The following is a 21,767-nucleotide window of genomic DNA, read 5'->3' on the forward strand; positions in this document are numbered from 1 at the left end:
CCTGTGTCTAATAATCCCAATCCCCTCAGATTAAAGAATGACGTGTAGAGCACTGCTTGGCTCAGACTCCGGCCACGTTGTATCCTGTTGAGGGAATACACCAAGCATGAATTGCTTTAGTACGTGGGGATTGACAAAGCAAGAGTCTGGAACACAGAGCGTTAACGTCACAATTTGTGGAACTTTTTTTTTATTTACATCTAAGGAGGAATCTTGGTGTCTGATCTGTAATGAATGAGTAGCTGGTTTGGACCAAATCTGAGATACCTGTAGCATTTAAGATCTAGAACTCAGGAACGCCTCTTCAGTGGTTCAGAGGCTAAATTAATTCACTTAAAAAAGCAACAGGAGCTGCTGGATAAACACTTTTCTCTTATGACATCACTTTCTAAAACGATTTTGTCCTGTCAGTCTTCATGATCACTGGACCATCCGCGCCAGGTTGGAAAAAGGTATCATATTCACTACCAGTCAAGAGATTGGAATCAAGATCTTTTAATGTTTTATTTTTTTTAAATGTACTTAATTCCTAGGATGCAAAGATGAATTTTCAGCAGCCTTTATTCCAGTCTTCAGTGTCACATGATCTTTCAGAAATCATTCTAATATGCTAATTTGCTGCTCAAAACACATTTCTTATCAGTATCCGATTCAAAAGTTTGAGGCAAGACTTAAAAATAATCAATACTTTCATTCAGCCTGGATAAATGCTGTTCTTTTGAACTTTATATTCTAGAAATGATCCTACAAATACAAATTTATCATGGTTTCCACAAAAATATGAAGTACAACTTTTTTTTTAACATATTCAGCATATTAGAATGATTTCTAAAGGAGTGTCTGACTTGAGTAGTGGTTGCTGAAAATTCAGCTGAGTTGCATTTTACAATATATTCACATAGAAAACAGACAATATTATGTTTTTGCTTCGTTTTTGATCGGATAAATATAGCATTGGTGAACAAAAGGTGTTTCTTTCAGAAACATGAAAAAAAATCTAAGTGATTCCAAACTTTTGCCCTGTAGTTCAGGTATCAGTTGTTCTCTTGTGTCATAGTGAGAGTCTTGTGTGTTTTAGAGATTCTCTCTTCTCTGTCTTGTTTTTAATGAGACTCATACATATGCAAATCAGGCATGTTCAGTATATTTTTGCAGTAAGTATGCCTCTCACGTATTGAAATACGGACGTGAGTCCTTAAATCTCATTTGCATCACATACATCTTGAATGCATTCCAAGAGAGATATAATTGGCAGGGCGTCCGTGTGGGGAGGCGCATATGACATTTAAAGTTGTAGCAGAAATTCTAGTGCCTATAAGGGGGTCTCTGCCCAGTAGGCTGTGAAATTGCTGTAGAAGGATTTATACTATCTTTAATTTTGTTTTTTGTCTTTATCTACTGTATGATACACCTATTAGTTCTGACATTTTTATTGGTGTAGTACTTGTTTAAAGGTCTTTTTCCAGCAGTGGGCAGTGGTTGGAGCCACTGCTGTTACTCCTTTCTCTCACAGTTGTTTTCTCTGTATCTCTAAGTCGCACAGGGTTTGTTGATGCATTAATGTTTTAATATTTTTCTCTGTTACATGTCCTTCTTGATATCTGTCAAGTCTTATTGATTTTCTCCTAAAAACTGCAGAATGCTACACAGAATAAGTAATGCATTTTTAACAATGTTTACACACGCTAAGACTGACATAAATCTATACTTGCACATGCACTACCTATACAAAGATAAGGTTAGTTAAATGCATTTACATGCATTTTGCAGACATTTTTATTCAAAGCAACTTATGCATTCAAGGCATATAGATTTTATTTATTCATGCCCTAGGAATATATATTCCCTAGGAATATAACCCGTGATCTTGGCATTGCTAGCACCATGCTCTGATGTTTGAGCTCCAGGAACCATCCATCCATCCATTATTCAAATCATTTATCCTCTGTAGGTTCATAGGGCAATGCAATAGGTTTTGCTTTCACTGTTGGAGCAAATGAGAATGCAAAAATTCTTATTGTCTCCAATGCATGTTGGACGCATGTCCAATGCATTCATTGGATTAGAACGATTACTACTGTGCAGTGTTTTTTTATTTTTTTGAGAAAGTTGATAGGGCATGTCCCTACAATCCCAATATCTATACCTATGGTTCACACTGCCCTAATAAACACCAAATTCTAACAGTTTAGTGGATTAATGTGATAAACCTGTTAGTGTTTGTTGGGGCAGTGTGATAAGGACAGTTGTGTTTTGTAACATTGTAAATCCAACATCAATCCTTTGAAATGTTGATGTTTGTTGGGGCAGCGTGGACCAACCAACATTTATATAAAAGGAATAGTTAAAAAAAAAACCTTATGTAATTTAAAAAATCAATGGCTTTCTTCTGTGGAACACATAAGAAGGTATTTTGAAAGATATTAGTAGCTGATTACTATTGTATGGGGAAAAAAACCACTGGGATTCAAAGTGTCTTTTTTTCATTGTACATTCCACAGAAGACAGTAAATCATAATTTTGAAATGTAGTCTGCAGTGTAATATAATCTGTGAATTTCTAGGTTGAGCTGAATTGCAGTACCTGCGATTTCTTTGTCTCAGGTAGCCAAAAATCCTGCTGTGTTGTATTTTACAAATAGCTAATGCATTGCATGTACTCGCTTTGTCAAGTATGCTAATTAATGCTGTTTACTCTTAAACACTAATTTGTGCTGTAGAGGGCATCAGAATGCTAATACAGGAAGCGCAACTCATAAATAATTGACTGAGCTATGCAGAATGCTAATGGATTAGCCACTGGGGGCAGCGGGATGCTGCTGTGGTAAAACAGCTTATGTTGAATGTTAATGTGGCAAGTAATGTCCAGGTGTACCTCTGGAATGTGAAGAGCAGCAGTGTTTCTATTTCTGGCTGTTTCATATTCAAGAGACAAACACTAGGGGCTTTAGAATTAAAACCATGTTGACAGTAAATGCTGGTTTAAAAGCAACAATTCTAGAACCCCAATCCACAGGACACATGCAGACATTGGTGAAATCTTAAGTGAATCAAAACTTTTTTAACTATCATGAAACTTCTAAAGTGACTTTTCTGCAATGCTTTACATAGACAGAGACTGCACATTACAAAAATATTGCTCCAAATAGGAAACTTTGATTTGAAGTCATCTTGTTGCTGAACTAGTGGTGGAATTGTCACACCCCTGTGGACTGTTTATGTTGGTTTCTCCTTCTTGTGCCCATATTTGGTTGTTCCTGTTTCCTGTCCTCGTTTCATCTTCATTAGTTTAGTCCTAGTATCACCTGTGCCTTAATTATGTTGTTCGTTATCACCTGTCTTTATGAGTTGCTTTCATTTCAGTGTTTGGGGTCCGGTCCTGTCAACGTTAACGTCAGTGTATGCGTGTTTTTACCCTCCTGTTGTGGATTTACCTGTTTTGGATTTACCTGTGGAATATAATAAAGAATTTATCTTTGATCTTTGTCTTTGTTCGCCCCTTTCTCACCTGATACGTGACAGGAATGTTGTAGCATACATAGATATTGGGTTAAATAATCAATTTTTAATTTTATTGAATGAAATGAAATCAAATTTTGTTTAATAAAGATATTTATCTCACTTGAGAAGTGCATGTATGGTACCTTAAAGCAGCATTATCAAAAAAGAAAAGTCAGGTGTGGGTTGGTTCTATCCATCGGCTGTTGACTGGATTTTGAGATGCAAGCATTATTATTTTTTAAAGTCAATAATTAAATAAATAAATGCATCAATTAATCATTTACAATAAAATCAATAATATCAGGGTTTGAAATGAAATTTTTCATTCACCAGCCAATTTGGCTATTAAATTAAATGGAGAGTTCACCCAAAAATAAAAATTCTGTCATTAATTATTCTCCCTTACGTTGTTCCAAACCCGTAAGACCTTCTTTCATCTTCGAAACACAAATAAAGATATTTCTGACAAAATCAGAGAGCTTTCTGACCCTGTGTAGACAGCAATGCAACTGAAAGTACAAAAAGTATTCTCGTAGCTTGATAAAATTAAAGTTGAACCATTGATTTGACATGGACTATTTTAACAATGTCGTTACAACGTTTCTGGGCCTGGAAGCTTTTCATTTGCATTGTTGTCTGTGCAGGGTCAGAAAACTCTTGGATTTAATAAAAAATATCTTAATTTGTGTTTCAAAGATGAACGAATGTCTTGCATTGTCTTTATTTGTAATTTCTTCCTGTTTAAGGAAAAGGCTTTTTCACATCACGCAGCTGACTAACATTTCATCCTATATGTTGCGTTGCATAAAGTAATATAATTTACAGCACAGTAAAGAATGTATAAATGAAATAAAATGTATACAAACCTTTATTTAGCTGAAGAAGCGCACCAAATAGATGGTGCTGAGAACCGCTCTGACTCAAGTATAGTTGGGTTGTTTCGTCAAAGGGAGGAAAGGGGTGTATAGTTTCAGCTGTCAGTAAAATTGACTTAGACACTAACCCAACAGCTGGGTAACACAAAAACTACCCAGCAGGCTCAACCCAGCGGTTGGGTAGAAAAAACAACCCAGCAGTTGGGTTACAGAAAAACTACCTAGCACTTGGCTAAAAAATATTACAAATAACCCAATAAAATGACACAACAAGCTGAACCCAGCATTTGGGTAAAAAAATAACCCAGCATTTTTTAGAGTACAGAAAAACTACCCAGCCCCTGGGTAAAAATAATAAAAATACCCAACCCCGCATTTGGGTTAAAAAAAAATAACTCAAATAATAGCCCAGCATTTTTTAGAGTACAGAAAAACTACCCATCACTTGGCGAAAAAATATTAAAAATAACCCAATAAAATGACACAACAAGCTGAACCCAGCATTTGGTTTAAAAAAATAACCCAGCATTTTTTAGAGTACAGAAAAACTACCTAGCACATGGGTAAAAATATTAAAAACAACCCAATAAATTGACCCAAAATGCTGAACCCAGCATTTGGGTTAAAAAATAGCCCAGCATTTTTTAGAATACAGAAAAATACTACCCAGCACCAGGCTAAACCCAGCATTTTTTAGAGTACAGAAAAACTACCCAGCAGCTGGGTAAAAATATTAAAAATAACCCAATAAAATGACCCAACATGCTGAACCCAGCATTTGGGTTAAAAAAATAACCCAGCATTTTTTAGAGTACAGAAAAACTACCTAGAACCTGGGTAAAAAATATTAAAAACAACCCAATAAAATGACCCAACATGCTGAACCCAGCATTTGGGTTAAAAAAATAACCCAGCTTTTTTTTTAGAGTACAGAAAAACTAGCCAGCACCTGGGTAAAAATATTAAAAACAACTGAATAAAATGACCCAACAGACTGGACCCAGCATTTGGGTTGAAAAAAATTACCCAGCATTTTTTAGTGTGGATAGTTCAAAGTGACATTTAAGTTCAGACTCGACTAGTATAGATCCATCTAATGAGCCAAGGTGAAGGTTCATATGGATCACTCTGTGTATTAAAGGGTCAGTAGTGTCTTTGATCCCATTGGCAGTAGCTCTGACTAAGATTGGCAATGGGACAGAAATGACCCTGTCCATTTCAGAGGGTCCCACACTTGCTAGAGCAGATTATGAGCTGAATGAGACCTCCAGATGTCATACTGATAGTATGATAGCACTGATAGTATGTAGGCTAGATATTGCAAATCTGATTAAGGTGAGATATTAGTTGCTGAGAAGGCTAAATTCTTTTTCTCCACACCAAAGAGTGACTGCCTAGTGCTTGGCTGTAGAGACCTTTCAGTAGAAAATCTATTCACTTGGTATAGGAGATTAAGACTTATGTTTTTTAGTCATTCTTCAAACAGCTGATATACCTTTGCTATAGCTCATAATACAATATCTTTTGTCCCAGTAGAAAATACACTTGCTCTGTTTCTTGGCTCTGACTCTTTGCACACTTTCAGGACGCTTATGCGCTTAAGTGATTAAGAGACGAAGTGGGAAATCGGGTTAATTCAGCTTAGAAGTGTCTCTAGGCGGGTGGGAGCCACTGCCACTTCAGGGTCCCTGGGGCCTCAAACATATCTTACATCTACCTGCGGGAGTAACTGAGTTCAGCTGGTTCTATAATTTGTTTTGCCAATTTTGTGCTGGTTATTCCAGATCTGTAGGAGATAAAAGACTTCAGGACTCTTCATCCATCATCCTGCTGTTCATTTATAGCCTGAGGCTCAGATCACCAAAACTAAAGGGTGTTTCTTGTAGCCTTTGTCTTGATGCTGTTGGATTAGTTTTGAAGATCTCACGTCATATGTGACATGTGTCATGTGCAGGCTTTCATCTGTGTGAATGTTTAGGCTCATTACAGTTTCAATATAGTTGCTTATTTTTCTGGTCACGGCCCTGATGTGCTTTGACAGAGGTTGTACAACTGGCTAGGCGTACTCTGTGAATCATTACAATGTATCAAGTTTACCTGGCTTTTCTAAATACATGGGTGGAGAGCCATCCTGGCACCTGTCTGGTCCTGAAACCTCTATTACGTGACTAACGTTGATATCAAAATGTAACTGGTGGAGCAACTGTCATGGCGCATTGGTGTCTTTTGCAGCCTGTCAGGATAGTCACATTGTTGCAGTCTACGAGAGTATTGTCTTCCTTTCTCTTTAAGGAGGTGTGTCGCTGGTGTGTATTTAGAATAGTGGAACTTGACAGGAGTCTCGGCATGTCTGCAGAACTGGAAAAACAGGCTGTTGTGCGAAGGTGATCTCTAGCAGCGCTAACATGTTCAGTTAGCACAGTTAATGTTTTTATCCGTCTCAGCGAACGTGTGGACACAGTGAGGTAAAGGACTTCATCTTGAATATCTCAGTCAAAACCAGATAAAAGGTTTATGAGTAAATATTATGTAAGTATATGGCATATAATACAAAATTCCTGTTGGATAGTTAAAAAACAACAGCTGTGTAAATTGAAAGTGGACATTTGTAAATGTTTTTTTTTAAATTGTTGTCATTTTAATATTATTAATGTCATTGTAACCCTTGTACAATATTTGTTTACACAGCCATATAGGAACAATTACATTATTCATATGATGGTTAGTCAGTCAAAATGACTGTGTTGGTTTATTATGTGTATGTTTGGAAAAGATTGAATTATGGCTTAAGGGAGGTTAATGTTAATATAAAAAAATACATCAGGTAACTCACAAATGAAACATCATCAAGTCTCTTTATTTTTACCAAAGCTACATTTCATTGATCAAAAATACAGTAAAAAATGGAAAATTATTAGAATTTAAAAGAACAGTTTTCTATGTGACTGTGTTGTTAAATATCATTTGTTTCTGTAATGCATACTGTAATGCCATTACTCCAGTCTTCAGTGCCACAAGATCATGCACATCATTCAGATTTGCTGATATGCTGCTCAAGAAACATTTCTTACTGTTAGCAATGTTATAAACAGTTCTACTGCTTCGTATTTTTGTGCAAACTTTGTGTCTCTTTGGATCAATTTAATGCATCCATGTTGAATGAAAATATCAATTTCTTTCAAAAATAAAATTGACCTCAAACATTTGAATGGTAGTGTACATTAACTGGTTTTATTCAAGTCAAAAAAAAGCTACATGTTTACTACACTTTACAGTGTGAACTGTGGTTTGTCTCAAAAAATTTGAGTTGAAGGTGATGTCAGAACAGTAACCGACACTCATCTGACCCCATTAGTGGTGGTGATGTAGCCTAGTGATCTTCTTATGGCTGGTGATGTCATTTGGCCTGCAAGCGCAGGCCATGTCACCCTGTACAGTCACTGGTGATTGATAGTGAGTGTTGTTTATTCCTGTGAACTGCTTTAAGTTCAGCTGACTGGCGCGCACACACCTGCTTTGAATAGATCCGTGAATTATGTAGCTGTATTGGTCCATCTCTTCTTGACTGAGTCTCACCTAATATCCAGAATTTTACCGGAGCTTTAGGTTATTGCTCTTGTTGCAGTAGTGGTAATTCAGCCTGCAGACATGCAGCTGGTATGTTGCTGACATGCAGCCCACATGTTGCTTGTTGGCATTGCAGTCTGTTGGTGCATTGCATTAAGCATTCAGATAGCATTAAGTTAAATTAAGTGTGGTTCAACATTAAAAAAGCATTTTGAAATACACACATTCTGTTCTATTCTGCTGCAGTCCAGGAATGCTTCCTGTGTAAACGGTTATTTACTCATTCTGTGATTCTTAGTAACCTCGCTCAGTGCTCTTTTCAGTAGCCAGCCAATATAATCATCAAACACAGTTACAGTTGGAAAGATGCTTTCCATTTGAATGCCCAGATTAAAGATACAGAGTAAATTCTACTAGCTGTTATGTCCATTCGTGATATCCTAATGAGCAGTATGGCCAAAGCAGCATAAATTTAATATAGAAAGTAAATAACTGCAGCTGCACAGCAATTTATTCAAAATGAAAGCTCCTGTGTGTGTATTCTCAATGTTGTTGAAATAAAAATCCTGGTGCTGGCAATATAAAAGTCTTACTTCCAATGTTAATCTGATGCAGATAATTTAAAAAACTGAAAGCAGTACCTTGGTGACATATCAGTTGACCACTAGTCAGTTCAGTCCACATTCATTAAACGTATAGTTCACCCAGAAATGAAAATTCTGTCTTTAATTACTCACCCTCATGCTGTTCCAAACCCGTAAGACCTTTCATCTTTGGAACACAAATTAAGATATTTTTTTGTAAAATCCAAGAGCTTTCTGACCTTGCACGGACAGCAATGGAACTACCTTGTAAGGCCCAGAAAGGTAGTAACGACATTGTTAACATAGTCCATGTGACATCAGTGGTTCAACTGTAATTTACGAAAAAAAAATTATGCTCAAAGAAAACAAAAATAACGACTTTATTTAATAATAACGTGTACACAGAGGAGCTGAAATTGTTGAATAAAATCATTATTTTTGTTTTCTTACTGCACAAAAAGTATTCTTGTAGCTTCAGAACATGCGGTTGAACCTCTGATGTCACATGGACTATTTTAACAATGTCCTTACTACCTTTCTGGGCCTTGAACATGTCAGTTGTGTTGGTGTCTATGCAGGGTCAGAAAGCTCTTGGATTTCATCAAAAATATCTTAATTTGTGGTCTGAAGATGAATGAAGGTCTTATGGGTTTTGAACGACACAAGGGTAAGTAATTAATGACAGAATTATTATTTTTGGACAAACTATTCCTTTAACCCAGGTAGTCTAGTCACAATAATGCTATTTGCATTCTATGAAGCAGGTCACATGCTAAGCTGTTGTTGTTATGAAGTGGTTGTTTGTGGAGAAAAAATGAAGTTCTGAAGAACCAGTCCCACCCCATCAAGCACTGTGGACAACACTTAACATAGTTAATGTTACATTTGTAGCACTACAATTGTGAATGAAAGGACATCAGCTGAGAGATGCTGAGAATATTTGCTACGGGACTCATGCCTGACTGAACACTTGGCCTCAAACAATAGTAACTGTGTTCCCAGCAGCTGATAAAAGTCCTCTGTGAATGTGTGTGTGTGTTGGACCAGTCGCCAAGTCTTGCCAGCTGGTGTTTAACCCTAAACTTCTTTCATATGGCTAACGCACAAACACACACTTTCAAACAACCCTTTAAACCACAGATCTCCCATCCTGTATCATCACATGTTCCCGTTAACTAATTTAGATTTCTAAAGTGGTTCCACATCAGTGAACGTGGGGATTTTCTCCCCACGGGATAATGCAGATAATAGGTTAACGGATCTGTTTGTATTTAAAAGGCAGTACTAGTCACAATGGATCAATCAAGCAGTCGTTACTAGGCTGCAGTTGTAAAAGCTGGTTTTGACTATGCAGTGCCTTGTTTTATGTATCTTAATATGTACTGTATGTGTATGGTGGAAGAAGTGTTTAGGGGTTTGGATGATTTCTGGTCTCTAGGGATCTTATTTTGGAGCTTTGATCTGAGGGAGGTCTGTCCCAATGGGTGGTTATGTGTGTGTTGCGAGTTGTCTGATTTACTATTTCCTGTCATAGGGCGACAGACCGGCGCTCAGTAATTGTACCAACATTTGTAGTGAGCAGGGTTGTGCATCATTCAGAGTGGAACTAAGATGTAAATTGAATTGTAGCTCATTTCCTGATTTACATAAACCAGTTGAAATAAAATTAGAAATAGAAATTTAAAAATAGAATTTCAAAGAAATTCAATATAATTTCATCAAATTTTATTTTTTATTATTATATTTTATATATTGTGCCCCACTATTATTAAACTATGCTATTCTATGACATTAGCGATGTAATTTACACCATTTACTTGTTACTAGTTTTAATGAGAAACCACAGGAATCAGCATATTAGAATGATTTCTGAAGGATCATGTGACACTGAAGACTGGAATAATGGCTGCTGAAAATTTAACCTTGGATCAGAGAAACAAATTAGATTTTAAAATATACAGTGCACAGCATAAATGAGTACACCCCCTCTAAAATGTAACAAATTTAGCAATTACTCTTTACTTAGGTGACATGTTAGGGTTCTTTGGAGAATATAATGTTCCAACAAGCCTGCTTGAGTATTTACCAAAGAAGAATGTCAAAATTATTCAGCAAAAATAAGATTTTCTTATCAAAGTGATAAAATGTTGTGTTGCGAAAATGAGTACACCCTCAGTTACTAAATAAAACTTTTAAGGACAAGTTATTTCCTGACAATTAAAAGTGTTATACAGCCCACTGAATCATACTCAGACTTAATGCTGGAAACAATGGAACCACTTGGAACCACTTAGTTCTTATATAAGTATAAAAGAGGACAATGGTACAAGAGTAATACCAAATTATTGTTTTAAGTGTGAAAACATAGCAGAAGTAACACTGACATTCAAAAACAATGGATCCTGAAATAATCAGGTCTTCACTTTAAGTTTTCATTTAGTAATGAGTGAATTTTTTTCTAGAAAAAGAGCCGAGAAATACCATGCAAGTGTCTCAGAGCTGGCAAAAGCTATGAAAAGAGTCATACTTTATCTCAGCCTGCAGAAGTGACACACATGGTTATTGTCACCACTAGAATTACCTACTATAGCCAAAGCACAACAAACTCATTTAACCTCTTCCAAGGCCCATATTTACAAAATATAGACTTCTGGAAATCCATACTCTGGTCTCAAGAGACCAAGTCAATCATTTCAGATCCAACAGCATCCAAAATGTTCTAGTGTTGCTAGAGGAGGAGTACAGTGAAATGTGCCTGGTTCCTACAGTGACGTTCAGTGGTAGTAAAGCTCTAAGGTGAAAATCCTTCAGTGGACATATATTTCACTCAATCTTAACGCTCTTGAGCAGCTGTAGGGGATTCTGTAGAGACGAGCTAAGCAACACTCCCCATTAAAGACCAGGGCATTTAAGGAGGTCGTCCTCCAAGAGTTAAACAGGACAGATGTGAAAATTTGTCACAAACTTGTACACTCAGTGCCAAAAAGGGTCAGAGCAGTATACTTAAAATTTTGGAGGACATACTAAGTACTAGAATATTATACATTTGATTAATTAAATCTAGGGTGTACTCATTTCTGCAATCTTTCATTTAAACAAAATGGGCTAATTTACTTATTTTACAGAAAATTGGCATATATTTTGTTGTTTTTATTACGTACATGTTTAATACATTTCAATTTTGCTATCTTTCCATGAATTATATTAGCAATCATTAAGAAAATACATCTTTTACATTTATTCAGAGGAGGTGTACTCATTTATGCTGTACACTGTACATTCACATAAAAAGTAGCTATTTTAAATTGCAATAATATTTCACAGTCTTGCTTTTTTACTGTATTTTTGATTGATTAAATGCAGCCCTTGTGAACAGATGACTTCTTTCAAACATTAAGTCTTATTGTCCCCAAACCTTTTAACAGTATTGCGTTCTATTATTTTGCATAAAATAATTTTATTTCACAAATTAACAATTCATTTTATGCATCATGTTAAAGGACCATGTAATATAGAGTGCTCTAATTTACTTTGATATATTTAGTTTTTGATATTTGTTTTTATATAAATATCATCTGAACACATGGAGCTTTACTGTTTCTGTTAATTTGACAATTTTGAATTGTTTGGAGAAATATGTCTAATCAAACAATGTATTTTGCACATCAAGAAATCAAGAAATTTGACTGTTCAAAATATTTGAAATGCAATACCTTTCTGTCATTTTAATTCAAATTCCAAGGCAGCCCATAGGGTGTGACCAATTCAAGTCAAATTCCTCATGAACGAACGTCAGTTGCCCAACCCTAGTAGTGAGGTGGCTATCACAGTAACAGGTTATGCGAAATCTGAGGATTACTCATGTAATAGAATAGTAATTTTGAAGGTTGGAATCCATCCATTTTCATAACCCATTCAAGACAGAAGTCTTAGAGCCAATGTAACCAATTCTTTGTTTCTCGTTGTGGGTCTTGTTTGGGATTTGTGTAAAGTATGTCATGATCTAGTGATTGATCTAATCATTGACTGATTTCTTTCTCTCTCATTCTTCTCCAGGGCTCTTGAAAAGTTGACAGGCCACAGTTTTGAGAATCACTCCTTCAGTGTGTCGTACATACTGGACGAGGAGGCAGGAAGGGACGGGGGTGTAAGACCCCAGGTCCCGCGAGGGGCATCTAAAATGGGGACAGGAAGTCGGGAGCAGGAGTTTGGTCAGCCAGGAGCCACGGGAGGCCCCCAGGGGCCAAGGCATCGTCAGCAAGACCTGCCTCTACGAATCCTAGTACCCACTCAGTTTGTGGGAGCCATCATTGGGAAAGAGGGACTCACCATAAAGAACATCACAAAGCAGACACAGTCCAAGTAAGAAGTCTTGATATTTTAAACATTTGGAGCAGTATTTTTTTCTTTTAATTAATAATGAGTTAAATTTAATTAGGGCTGTCTTGGAATCCTTGCTCCGTTTATTGAGGATTTAACTCAAGATGTAATAGCTATCATAGTTTAATGTCACTAACACGGATACACCGATAGGACATTTCTGGGCTAATAATCAACACCTTGCTGTGGCCGAAACAGCATTTGCATTTTAACCCTTTTGTCTGCACTGTAAACCTGGTTTTCTGCACTGGTAACCTGCCAATAATATTTATACCTCATTTAACGTATAAAAATTTGTTTTGCTTGTATAAATTAATGTATATAGGTTCAGTCATGCTAAATACTGATATTATATACGGGTATTATAGATGTTATGATTTATTTCAATGTGGAGTTACTAGCTAATTAAAAATCATTCACTTGATACTTTTAAAAGCTTAGAATTTGGACCTCATTCAATAGTGGTTGACCGATATATTATCAAGGCCAGTATTTGGCATTTGGCTGATAAGTTTTTTTTTTGGGTGATAGGAGTAGGAAGCTGGACTTTCATGCTTATCCCAGCACCTGAGCTTAGACTATTTTTGTGTTCTGTTTAATAATGGAAGTGCTACTGTATAATACTTCAAGTCTAAAATCTAAAGAATATGTACTTTTAATGCCCAAACTTCATAAACTTTGTCGATTGTAGCTTTTAGATCTTGTAATGTGCATAGGCTGTATAAAAGTGCATGTTATGTTTGTGGTGCTCTGTGTGTACAAAAAGGATCCAAACCGTGTAAATTAGTTTGCGAACAGAGGTGCATTTCCCAAAAGCAGCTATGGTCGCAAGTTCTGTTATTACCAATACAGTTCAATGAAACTTGTGACCATAGTTTGCTAAAAGCTAAGCTAGCAAACTAGCTAGCAACTTTAAAGTCATTGATTTCAAACTGAGCTATACCATGTCCTTTGTCATATTTATGACATATTCAGTGTACTGTATGTAAAATGAGCGTTTCCTGGTTTTTATTTGAGAAAATATGATTGCCAGTGTCCACAGAAATTAGCAGGTTACCGAGTGGACATTTACAGGATTACAGAATCAAAACAAGATGTATGTGTTTATTCATGTCAAGTTTTTGTCCCAAATTAATTACAATTAAATAGTGTAATATCACATATATCGGCTTTCAAAGATATCAACATACCTTTCAGGCAATATATATTAATCATAATAGGCATATAACTAGTTTAATAAAATAAGATAATGAAATGTTTTTTTATACTTATAATAGTGTTATGTCCCTATGTAACGTTGAGTTGTTGTTTTGTGTCTGAATTATTTTCCCCGAGTTTTCTTTCTTTCTTTGCCAATGTCCCGTCCTTCTTTTTCTCTCCCTCTTACTTTCACTTTCGCAGGTGACGTGAGGATTGGTCGTCTCACCTGTCAGTCATTCGGGACGAGCTGATTGGGTGTCATGATGTGACGGGGTTGTTATGCAGGGTCGTAACATTAATAAAACCGAGCACATTTAACTCCACTAAACGATTATACACAATAGACCTAATCTCTCCCTTACGGGACTGTTTATCTACCGCAATCTTAAAGTGACTTGCAATCAGCAACAAATCATCCTTCTTGCTATCCAGTAATCCAATTGGTCTAACGAGGGGTCTTCTAAAAACTTCTTCAGACAGAAACTGGCCATATTCACGAAGCTGCAACACCGCACATGCTGCTCTCAACACACACAAGTGAAAAATAGCGGCGATACCACGAACCGGCCAGTGTTAGTCCAAGATCATCAAAACTCGGGCGAGCCCCCATTAATGTTACGACCCTTCATAAGTTGTTAACCGTCTAGGGACTGGGAAGGGGAACATCAGACCAGTTCGGACCATTGCCAACCTTACACCCCATGCGTGGATGAGAGTAACCAAAACCGGAGACAAAATCAAGTCAACTTGTTTTATTGTTAAAGACTGTGACACTTGTTTACACTTGCAAAAGTAAATATATGTGTAACAAAAGAAAATAAGTATTTACAAAGGAAGGAAAATAAATCTGTTCACACCAGCCAATTTACAGTCTTGGAGAACTGGGGAGGATGAAGGGAAATCTGGATCGTGCCAAAGAAAAGAAAGCAACAAAACCAAAATAAATCTTTAAATCTTACTAACCCATTTTGAAAAGTATGAAAAAAAAATCTTGAACGTTCGAGATGTTGTAACTCAACTACACTAACTGACCAAACGAAAAATACAGAAGGTGGCACAAATTCCTGGCCTAGTGTGTCTAACAAAGTCAACCTAAATGTGCACCATGTATGTCACGTGACATAACTTACCTTCACGCCTTCACCTCCATCCAGTTTTAACAGAATATTTGCAAAACTCTTTAAAACTCTCAAACATAAAGTAGGAGCGTCAAAAATAAAAGCTAAAAGCTCAAAGCTCATAAAAGATCAAAAATAGGTAAGCTATTTTACGTGGTAATCAAAGCACTCTACAAATTAAATCGAATACAGGAAAGGTAACACAAAGAAAAAAACAGAATATCACAGCTCAAGTTTGCAAAAGACCGGCCGCACTAATACACTGGCATTTTCCTTATATAGTATGCTAGACGTCAATCAGCGAGCGTGTATAAGGAACAACCCGGTCATGTCGTGACACCCAATCAGCTCCTCCCGAATGATTGACAGGTGACGAAAAATCCTCACATCACCTGCGAAAGTGAAAGTAAGAGGGAGAGAAAAAGAAGTATGGCACAACGGCAAAAAAGAAAGAAAACTCAGCGAAAAGAATTCATACACAAAAATTAAGCACACAACAACTCAACATCACATAGGGACGTAATAATAGTTTTAATTAGTTGAATCAGTAATTTTAATTTTAATTTAAAAGTTTCAATGGTTTTTTTCTTTCCCCAAAATAAGCTTATATTGATTTCACTTATATTTTTTATTTCATTTGTGGTTATTTTAGGTCATTAATTTGCTAAATTAAAATGATAAACATTGCTTTGGCAATTAGCTGAAGGTTTTTTAAGTTCTCTTACGTTTTTTTTTATTTTATTGCATGTATATATATATAACAAAAACGGTTTTAGTGTAACAAAAAAAATCGTTTTTTTTTTTTTTATAACAAAAACGTTTTTAGTTTTAGTTAATGAAGCTAAATAATACATTGGCTAACAATATATTGAGCACCTCTTATCACTGACACTGCACAATCATTCTTATTTCTAAGATCATAAACTATTGTTAGTATTTATCAATCTTCATTAGCATGTGACAGTGAGGTTCAAAAATGTGATAAAGGTCATCCTTCGCTCTCTGTCTCAGGGTAGATATCCATCGTAAGGAGAATGCAGGAGCAACTGAGAAGGCCATCACTATCCACTCATCTAAAGAGGGCTGTTCACAAGCCTGCAGGATGATCCTGGAAATAATGGAAAAAGAGGCCAACGACACCAAGATGTCAGTATCTCTTCAGACTGTAGGGCACATTAAAGTTTTAACAGCTAATTTGCTTTAGAGTTGATTCTTTTAAGACAAATAATTTAAAACCATGTAAATAAGCCTCATGTTGTTTTCAGTTTTATTCTAAAAATATCTTTGCTCTATCTCTGAATCAGTGTTGAGGAGGTTCCTCTGAAGATCTTGGCCCACAATAGCCTTGTTGGGAGACTCATAGGAAAGGAGGGCAGGAACCTAAAGAAGATAGAGCAAGATACTGGGACCAAGATCACTATTTCTTCGTAAGTGTTCGAACAGGTGGCATCAATTAAAGATTGTGGTTAAACAGTGTCTCGTAGGATGGGACGCAGTGATGAGATTGAGGTGTAATTGTGTATGTATTGAATGTGTGCCCAAGTGAAATGCTTATTTTCTTAATTTTTTCTAGATTACAAGACCTGACTATATATAACCAAGAACGTACCATCACGGTGAGGGGAGGAGTGGAAGAGTGCTGTAATGCGGAGGTGGAGATCATGAAGAAACTTAGAGAAGCCCATGAGAATGATTTGGCTTCACTTAATGTGAGTAAATCATAGCTTTTGAGGTTTATTGGTGAATGGATGGGAGTTTATTTATAGAGATATGAAGGAACAGTTTTATGTGAAGTCGCTGTAAAAAGTGTTGTATAATCAGTGACATAAGGCCATTTTTTTTCTCTTCCTAAACACACTAATCCAACAACAATATTCTTGTTTATCTGTAAATGATAAAGGAAGCCTTTACCTTTACTTGCTAATCAAATTCAGATGGGTCTTTCAACAAAAGAATTTATTATTACCAAAGCTGAAAGTTGAAATATCACCAAAATTTGTGAATTCAAAATTTGCATCAATTTTATTTTATCTCTTGACAGCCCTATTTAAAGATAAAATGTAGAGAATTATAAATGTACATGGACCATGCCCCAAACTGCACTGTTTGCATGTTCTGATTGGTTCAAAACTGACCTGACCTGAACTGACCTCTGTGCAGTTATGTGGAAGTTTGCCCTGTGTGAAAATATTTTGAGTTGCTGTCAAAAGTAAAAGCCCTGTTTACAGAACTGTAAACCTGTATTTTAAACCATTTATTTTAAAAATGTGTAATTATAAAACTTAATTGGTTGTAGAAAACTAGTTTTTTTTCTCCGAACTTGTCCTGCATATGAATGCAGTCAAGCAACCACCCAAAGAGTCCCTTTCTTTTCTGTATTGTCAAATGTTCTCAAAAATTTCTAAAATAACTTATCAGGATCCAGTTTTAAGAACACTGTTCTATAAAGATGGACATATTTAAATATATGTAAATATATTTCACATTTCAGATGATTTTGATGATGCTCTAAACATAGCGTTAAGCGATATACTGGAAAAGAATTTCAGAACGCTTGAACTATAGCAACAAGAGTTTGTTACAGGACTTAACATAAATAAATTCAGGGATGTGAAATATCAAAGTTATCCACCTTATTCTTCAACCCCTATGGTCGAGACTTTCTGGTTCAATAGCTGCTATAGGGAAATAACAAAAAGACGAACAATGTGCAGTAAATGGTAAAACTGTTTGCACTACAAACCAGTGTGTTCATAATTAAGATAAAACATTAAAATAATATAGTAAGACACCAATTTGCAATATCAAGCAGTTTTGTTTTGTACAGCAAAAGGTCAGACAAATGGTCAGCACCCACTCTTACATGAAAAATAAGGTGGATAATTTTACTGAATTATTGATTATTATTAATTATTGCATGATTGGTTATTGTGTCTTTCTTGTTAAATAGAGCTTTTGCCATTAAGCTCCGTGACATTTTATACAATAATACTTTGAAAAACAAATGGTAACCTGAAAATAGGAACATCTAAGCTAAGTCAATTAATAAAGTTTTATTTATCAGCCTAAATATGCTATCCTAAATACTTTAATTTATAACTGAACTAATTTTTATGGGTTAAATCAGGAAAAAATAGGTCATCACAAATATAAATTTGTCCACTCAGTAGACATATATACTCACAATGAATCAAGAATTGCAGAGAACAATGTAACATGGATTGAAAGCTCTTTAACTCTTCTTACACAGTGTTTGGGTTTAGCAGTGGCTTTAATCCTGTTTCTTTAATCTTAGTAAAGCAGAACTTGTTTTGCCTGGATCAGCAGTGATTATCAAGCAGAGTGTGGATGTGAATTGACATTAACTCAGAAGAATGCAATTCATTAATTCATTCTGTAACTGTTTACTCACAAATTAAAAAAGATTGATTCATTCCACACTTTGCATAAAGTCTCACTTGTACTCTCAGATTCACATCCCTCTCCATATCTGGTTTCAGCAGCAGACTAACATGATGCCAGGTCTGAACATGAACGCCTTGGGGATCTTCTCCTCTGGCTTGTCTGCTCTCCCTCCAGCCTCTGGTCTGCGTGGATCTCTGTCCGGCCCAGCCAACTACAGCCCCCTGCTGGTGAGCGTCAGGATGTGCATGTGTATATCAGGACACTTAGCTGTCAATGACTGGACAAAAGAATGTGTGATTTGTAATGGGTGTGTGTGTGGCTCTGTGATAATAAGTTGTCTTTTATCTTAGTGTGTAGTTTAAATAGCCATCTGTTTGCTTTAACATTTTGAGTTACATTGGTCTCACCACATCCCTCTTGTTTATTTTTTCCACCGCAGGGACCCCCATCAGTATTGGGTGGTCTGTATGGGGTTCCCTCCTCTGGAGCAATATCTCTTCAGCAAGGAGTGAGTACTACTATCATATTAATATCATTATACTTCTCTCATAATGATTTCCTATGTGCACTGCTGTATGTCATGACAATCTTAAGCTCATAAGGAAGTTTTTTTTTATTATGTGTATTATTTGTAAATTTAGTCATTTTTTATCACAAGATACATTTTTGTAGCATTGTAGCCCCTTTTTAAGTTGAATGATTTTGAGTCACTTAATTCAGAACTTCAGAATATTTAGAATGTCTTTTTTTATTCTAATTTAGCTAAATTCTAATTTAGTTCATGCATTTTAATTGTGGTGTCAGATAAATGCAGAACAATAATTTGATTTTGAAATGAAGGGTCTAGAATATCATAAAAATGAAATGAAATTTCATTTAAGCTTAAAGTGCACCCTGCTATTAAAGAGGTCATGGAGTGGAGAATCAAAATGTTCTTAATATTTAGACATAGAGACAGAGGTTGTTTAACAATGCAAGTTTTAAAGCTCAAACTAACACCGCACTTTAAAATATGAATTATTCGTTTCTACCCATCCTTATGAACTAACCTCAAGGAGCATAATATAAAAATTTGAAACTGCAAAAAGTATAATGCTATAATCAGTACTTGTCACAACAATTTACCATAATCACTGTTATAGTAAAAATGCAGTTTTGGAGAGTTCCACATCTAATTCCACATCTAATGCTCATTTTATATGCTTTTATGTCATAACAGACATGCCCCTTCCAGCGAAGGGCTAAATTCAGGGTAGAAATGATCATTGATACAGTTTATGATGGGAAAAAAAACATACTAAGATTATATATGCACTTAATTAAATCAGAGAAGCAAGTCTTAAATTGATATGATCGTGGCATTCATTTTCACGAGGGATTGTTTCCTTATGTGTTTCATTTTAAAGTGAATCGAAAGTGTAATTTCTGTGCTACATGGCTTAGGTCGAACAATATTCATTAAACAATACGCGGTAGATGATGGTATGTGCTGCTTCATCTGTCAGTCACCTGAAGAAGAACTTGTCGTTTGATTTTTTTATAGTAATAAAAATCATTTAGAGTTAAGAGTTAGAGAACAGACAATACAATTACAACTGAACGCGGCTGCTCAATGCAGTGTGCCGAACGACAGTCGCATCGCAGATCAGATTTCATTTATCACGTGAAGAGAGTCGAGCTGACTGACAAGAGAAAGGTGAGAAAGAAGACGATGGCGGAAGAGTTTCAAAACGAAATGCAAAAGCACCTGTTTTAAAAATATTTTGGATTTTGAAAAGCCTGTTGACATCTGCTGTTTATCTAAGGTGATAGTGGAAGTTTCATGTTTATTTGGTTCCACAGTGTTTGCTGATTTTTATTTATTTAAACTGTGCTTCCAAGCTTTCTTATTCGTTTTGCTAATAAACGTTCTACGTTTCTTATTTGGTTACACAGTGTTTACTGATTTTCAGTTTTGCATACCTGTTTAAACTTTGTGTAAGTTTTTCTTTTATGTTAGGCATATAACATGGTGTATTTTTATTTGTTTTGTTAATAAAACTTTGTTACATTACGTTAATTCCGCTAATTTAAAAGTGGAAGTAAAATGTGCAAGACGATTTTACAAGCTACTTAAAACTGAAGGAAAGTGAAGAAAAGAGGGAAAACTCGAACAAACTAAAAACAAACAACTGCTTGACGCAAAATTGCTGCTAATTTGAAAGTGAAAGTAAAATGTGCACGGCGCTTTTATCGAAGGAAAGCGAGGAAAAGAGGAAAAACTGAAACAAACTAAAAACAAACAATTGCTAGACACTGAATTGCTGCTAATTTAAAAGTGAAAGTAAAACTCAAATTATACTTTGAGATATACTTTGAGGCATATTGCTGTATTGTTTTTCCTTCCATATTTTTTCCTTAAATTTTCTTTAGTAGGCCTTAAATTTACCCTCATATTACCTGCAAAAACCCTGACTGAACAATTTTTTGAAGCTAACAGTGTTTACTACTGTTGCTCTGAAGCAGTGTGCATCGTAAAAAGCACTATGTGTGTATATATAAACTTGACTAGCAGGAGTCAAGGCTGTCTGTGTGTGTTTCAGAGTGCTGAACAGGAAGTGGTCTACCTCTTCGTCCCCACTCCGGCTGTAGGAGCTCTCATCGGGAAGAAAGGGCAGCACATTAAAGAGCTGGCACACTACGCTGGAGCCTCAATAAAAGTAAAACACTTTGAGACACTTCTGATTTCCACTGCAGTTCACTCTCATTATGAACATTAACCAATTTTAAATGAAGCTTGAATGGTTTGGACCAGATTATGTAATTAGACTTGTTTTTCAGGACTTAGGAAGCTTTGATGTTTGAGTTTTCGACAGTTTTGGCCCAGCTGATGGAAGTGCTAGTTTGACCAGTGATGCATTGTCCCTAAATCTTACATTTGTTGATTTGAAAGTAGTTGCAGATGAACGTAGTAGTATATGAAAGTAGATTTGCTGGTATATATTGATGTATATAGGTTAGTCCTTTGATGATCAATAATGTTTTTGATTTGAATAAAACCAGTTCATTTACATGTTACCATTTTTAGGTTACCGTATTTTTTCTGTCTATAAAGGTATCACTGACATTTGTAAGTCATTTATATTCAAATCAAGACAG

The 21,767-nt window shown here is 35.8% G+C and overlaps 1 protein-coding gene across 7 annotated transcripts in view; it reads left to right on the forward strand.

Annotated features, from left to right (window-relative positions):
- The window catches only part of igf2bp2b (insulin-like growth factor 2 mRNA binding protein 2b), a 40,308-nt gene that overhangs the window by 12,885 nt on the left and 5,656 nt on the right, over positions 1 to 21,767 (forward strand). For 4 of the 7 annotated variants that reach the window (XM_051110469.1, XM_051110489.1, XM_051110435.1 and 1 more), the window contains 7 exons: positions 12,583 to 12,888; positions 16,236 to 16,370; positions 16,529 to 16,651; positions 16,798 to 16,933; positions 18,725 to 18,856; positions 19,069 to 19,137; positions 21,212 to 21,328. In XM_051110469.1, the coding sequence (XP_050966426.1) occupies positions 12,707 to 12,888; positions 16,236 to 16,370; positions 16,529 to 16,651; positions 16,798 to 16,933; positions 18,725 to 18,856; positions 19,069 to 19,137; positions 21,212 to 21,328 (894 nt within the window). In that variant the 5' untranslated portion in view covers positions 12,583 to 12,706. Of the gene's footprint in view, positions 1 to 6,524; positions 6,905 to 12,582; positions 12,889 to 16,235; positions 16,371 to 16,528; positions 16,652 to 16,797; positions 16,934 to 18,724; positions 18,857 to 19,068; positions 19,138 to 21,211; positions 21,329 to 21,767 lie in introns of those variants that run through there. The other 3 variants (XM_051110461.1, XM_051110480.1, XM_051110445.1) reach the window with 3 other exon arrangements.

Source organism: Labeo rohita, chromosome 1 (assembly GCF_022985175.1).
Source record: "Labeo rohita strain BAU-BD-2019 chromosome 1, IGBB_LRoh.1.0, whole genome shotgun sequence".
NCBI lineage: Eukaryota > Metazoa > Chordata > Actinopteri > Cypriniformes > Cyprinidae > Labeo > Labeo rohita.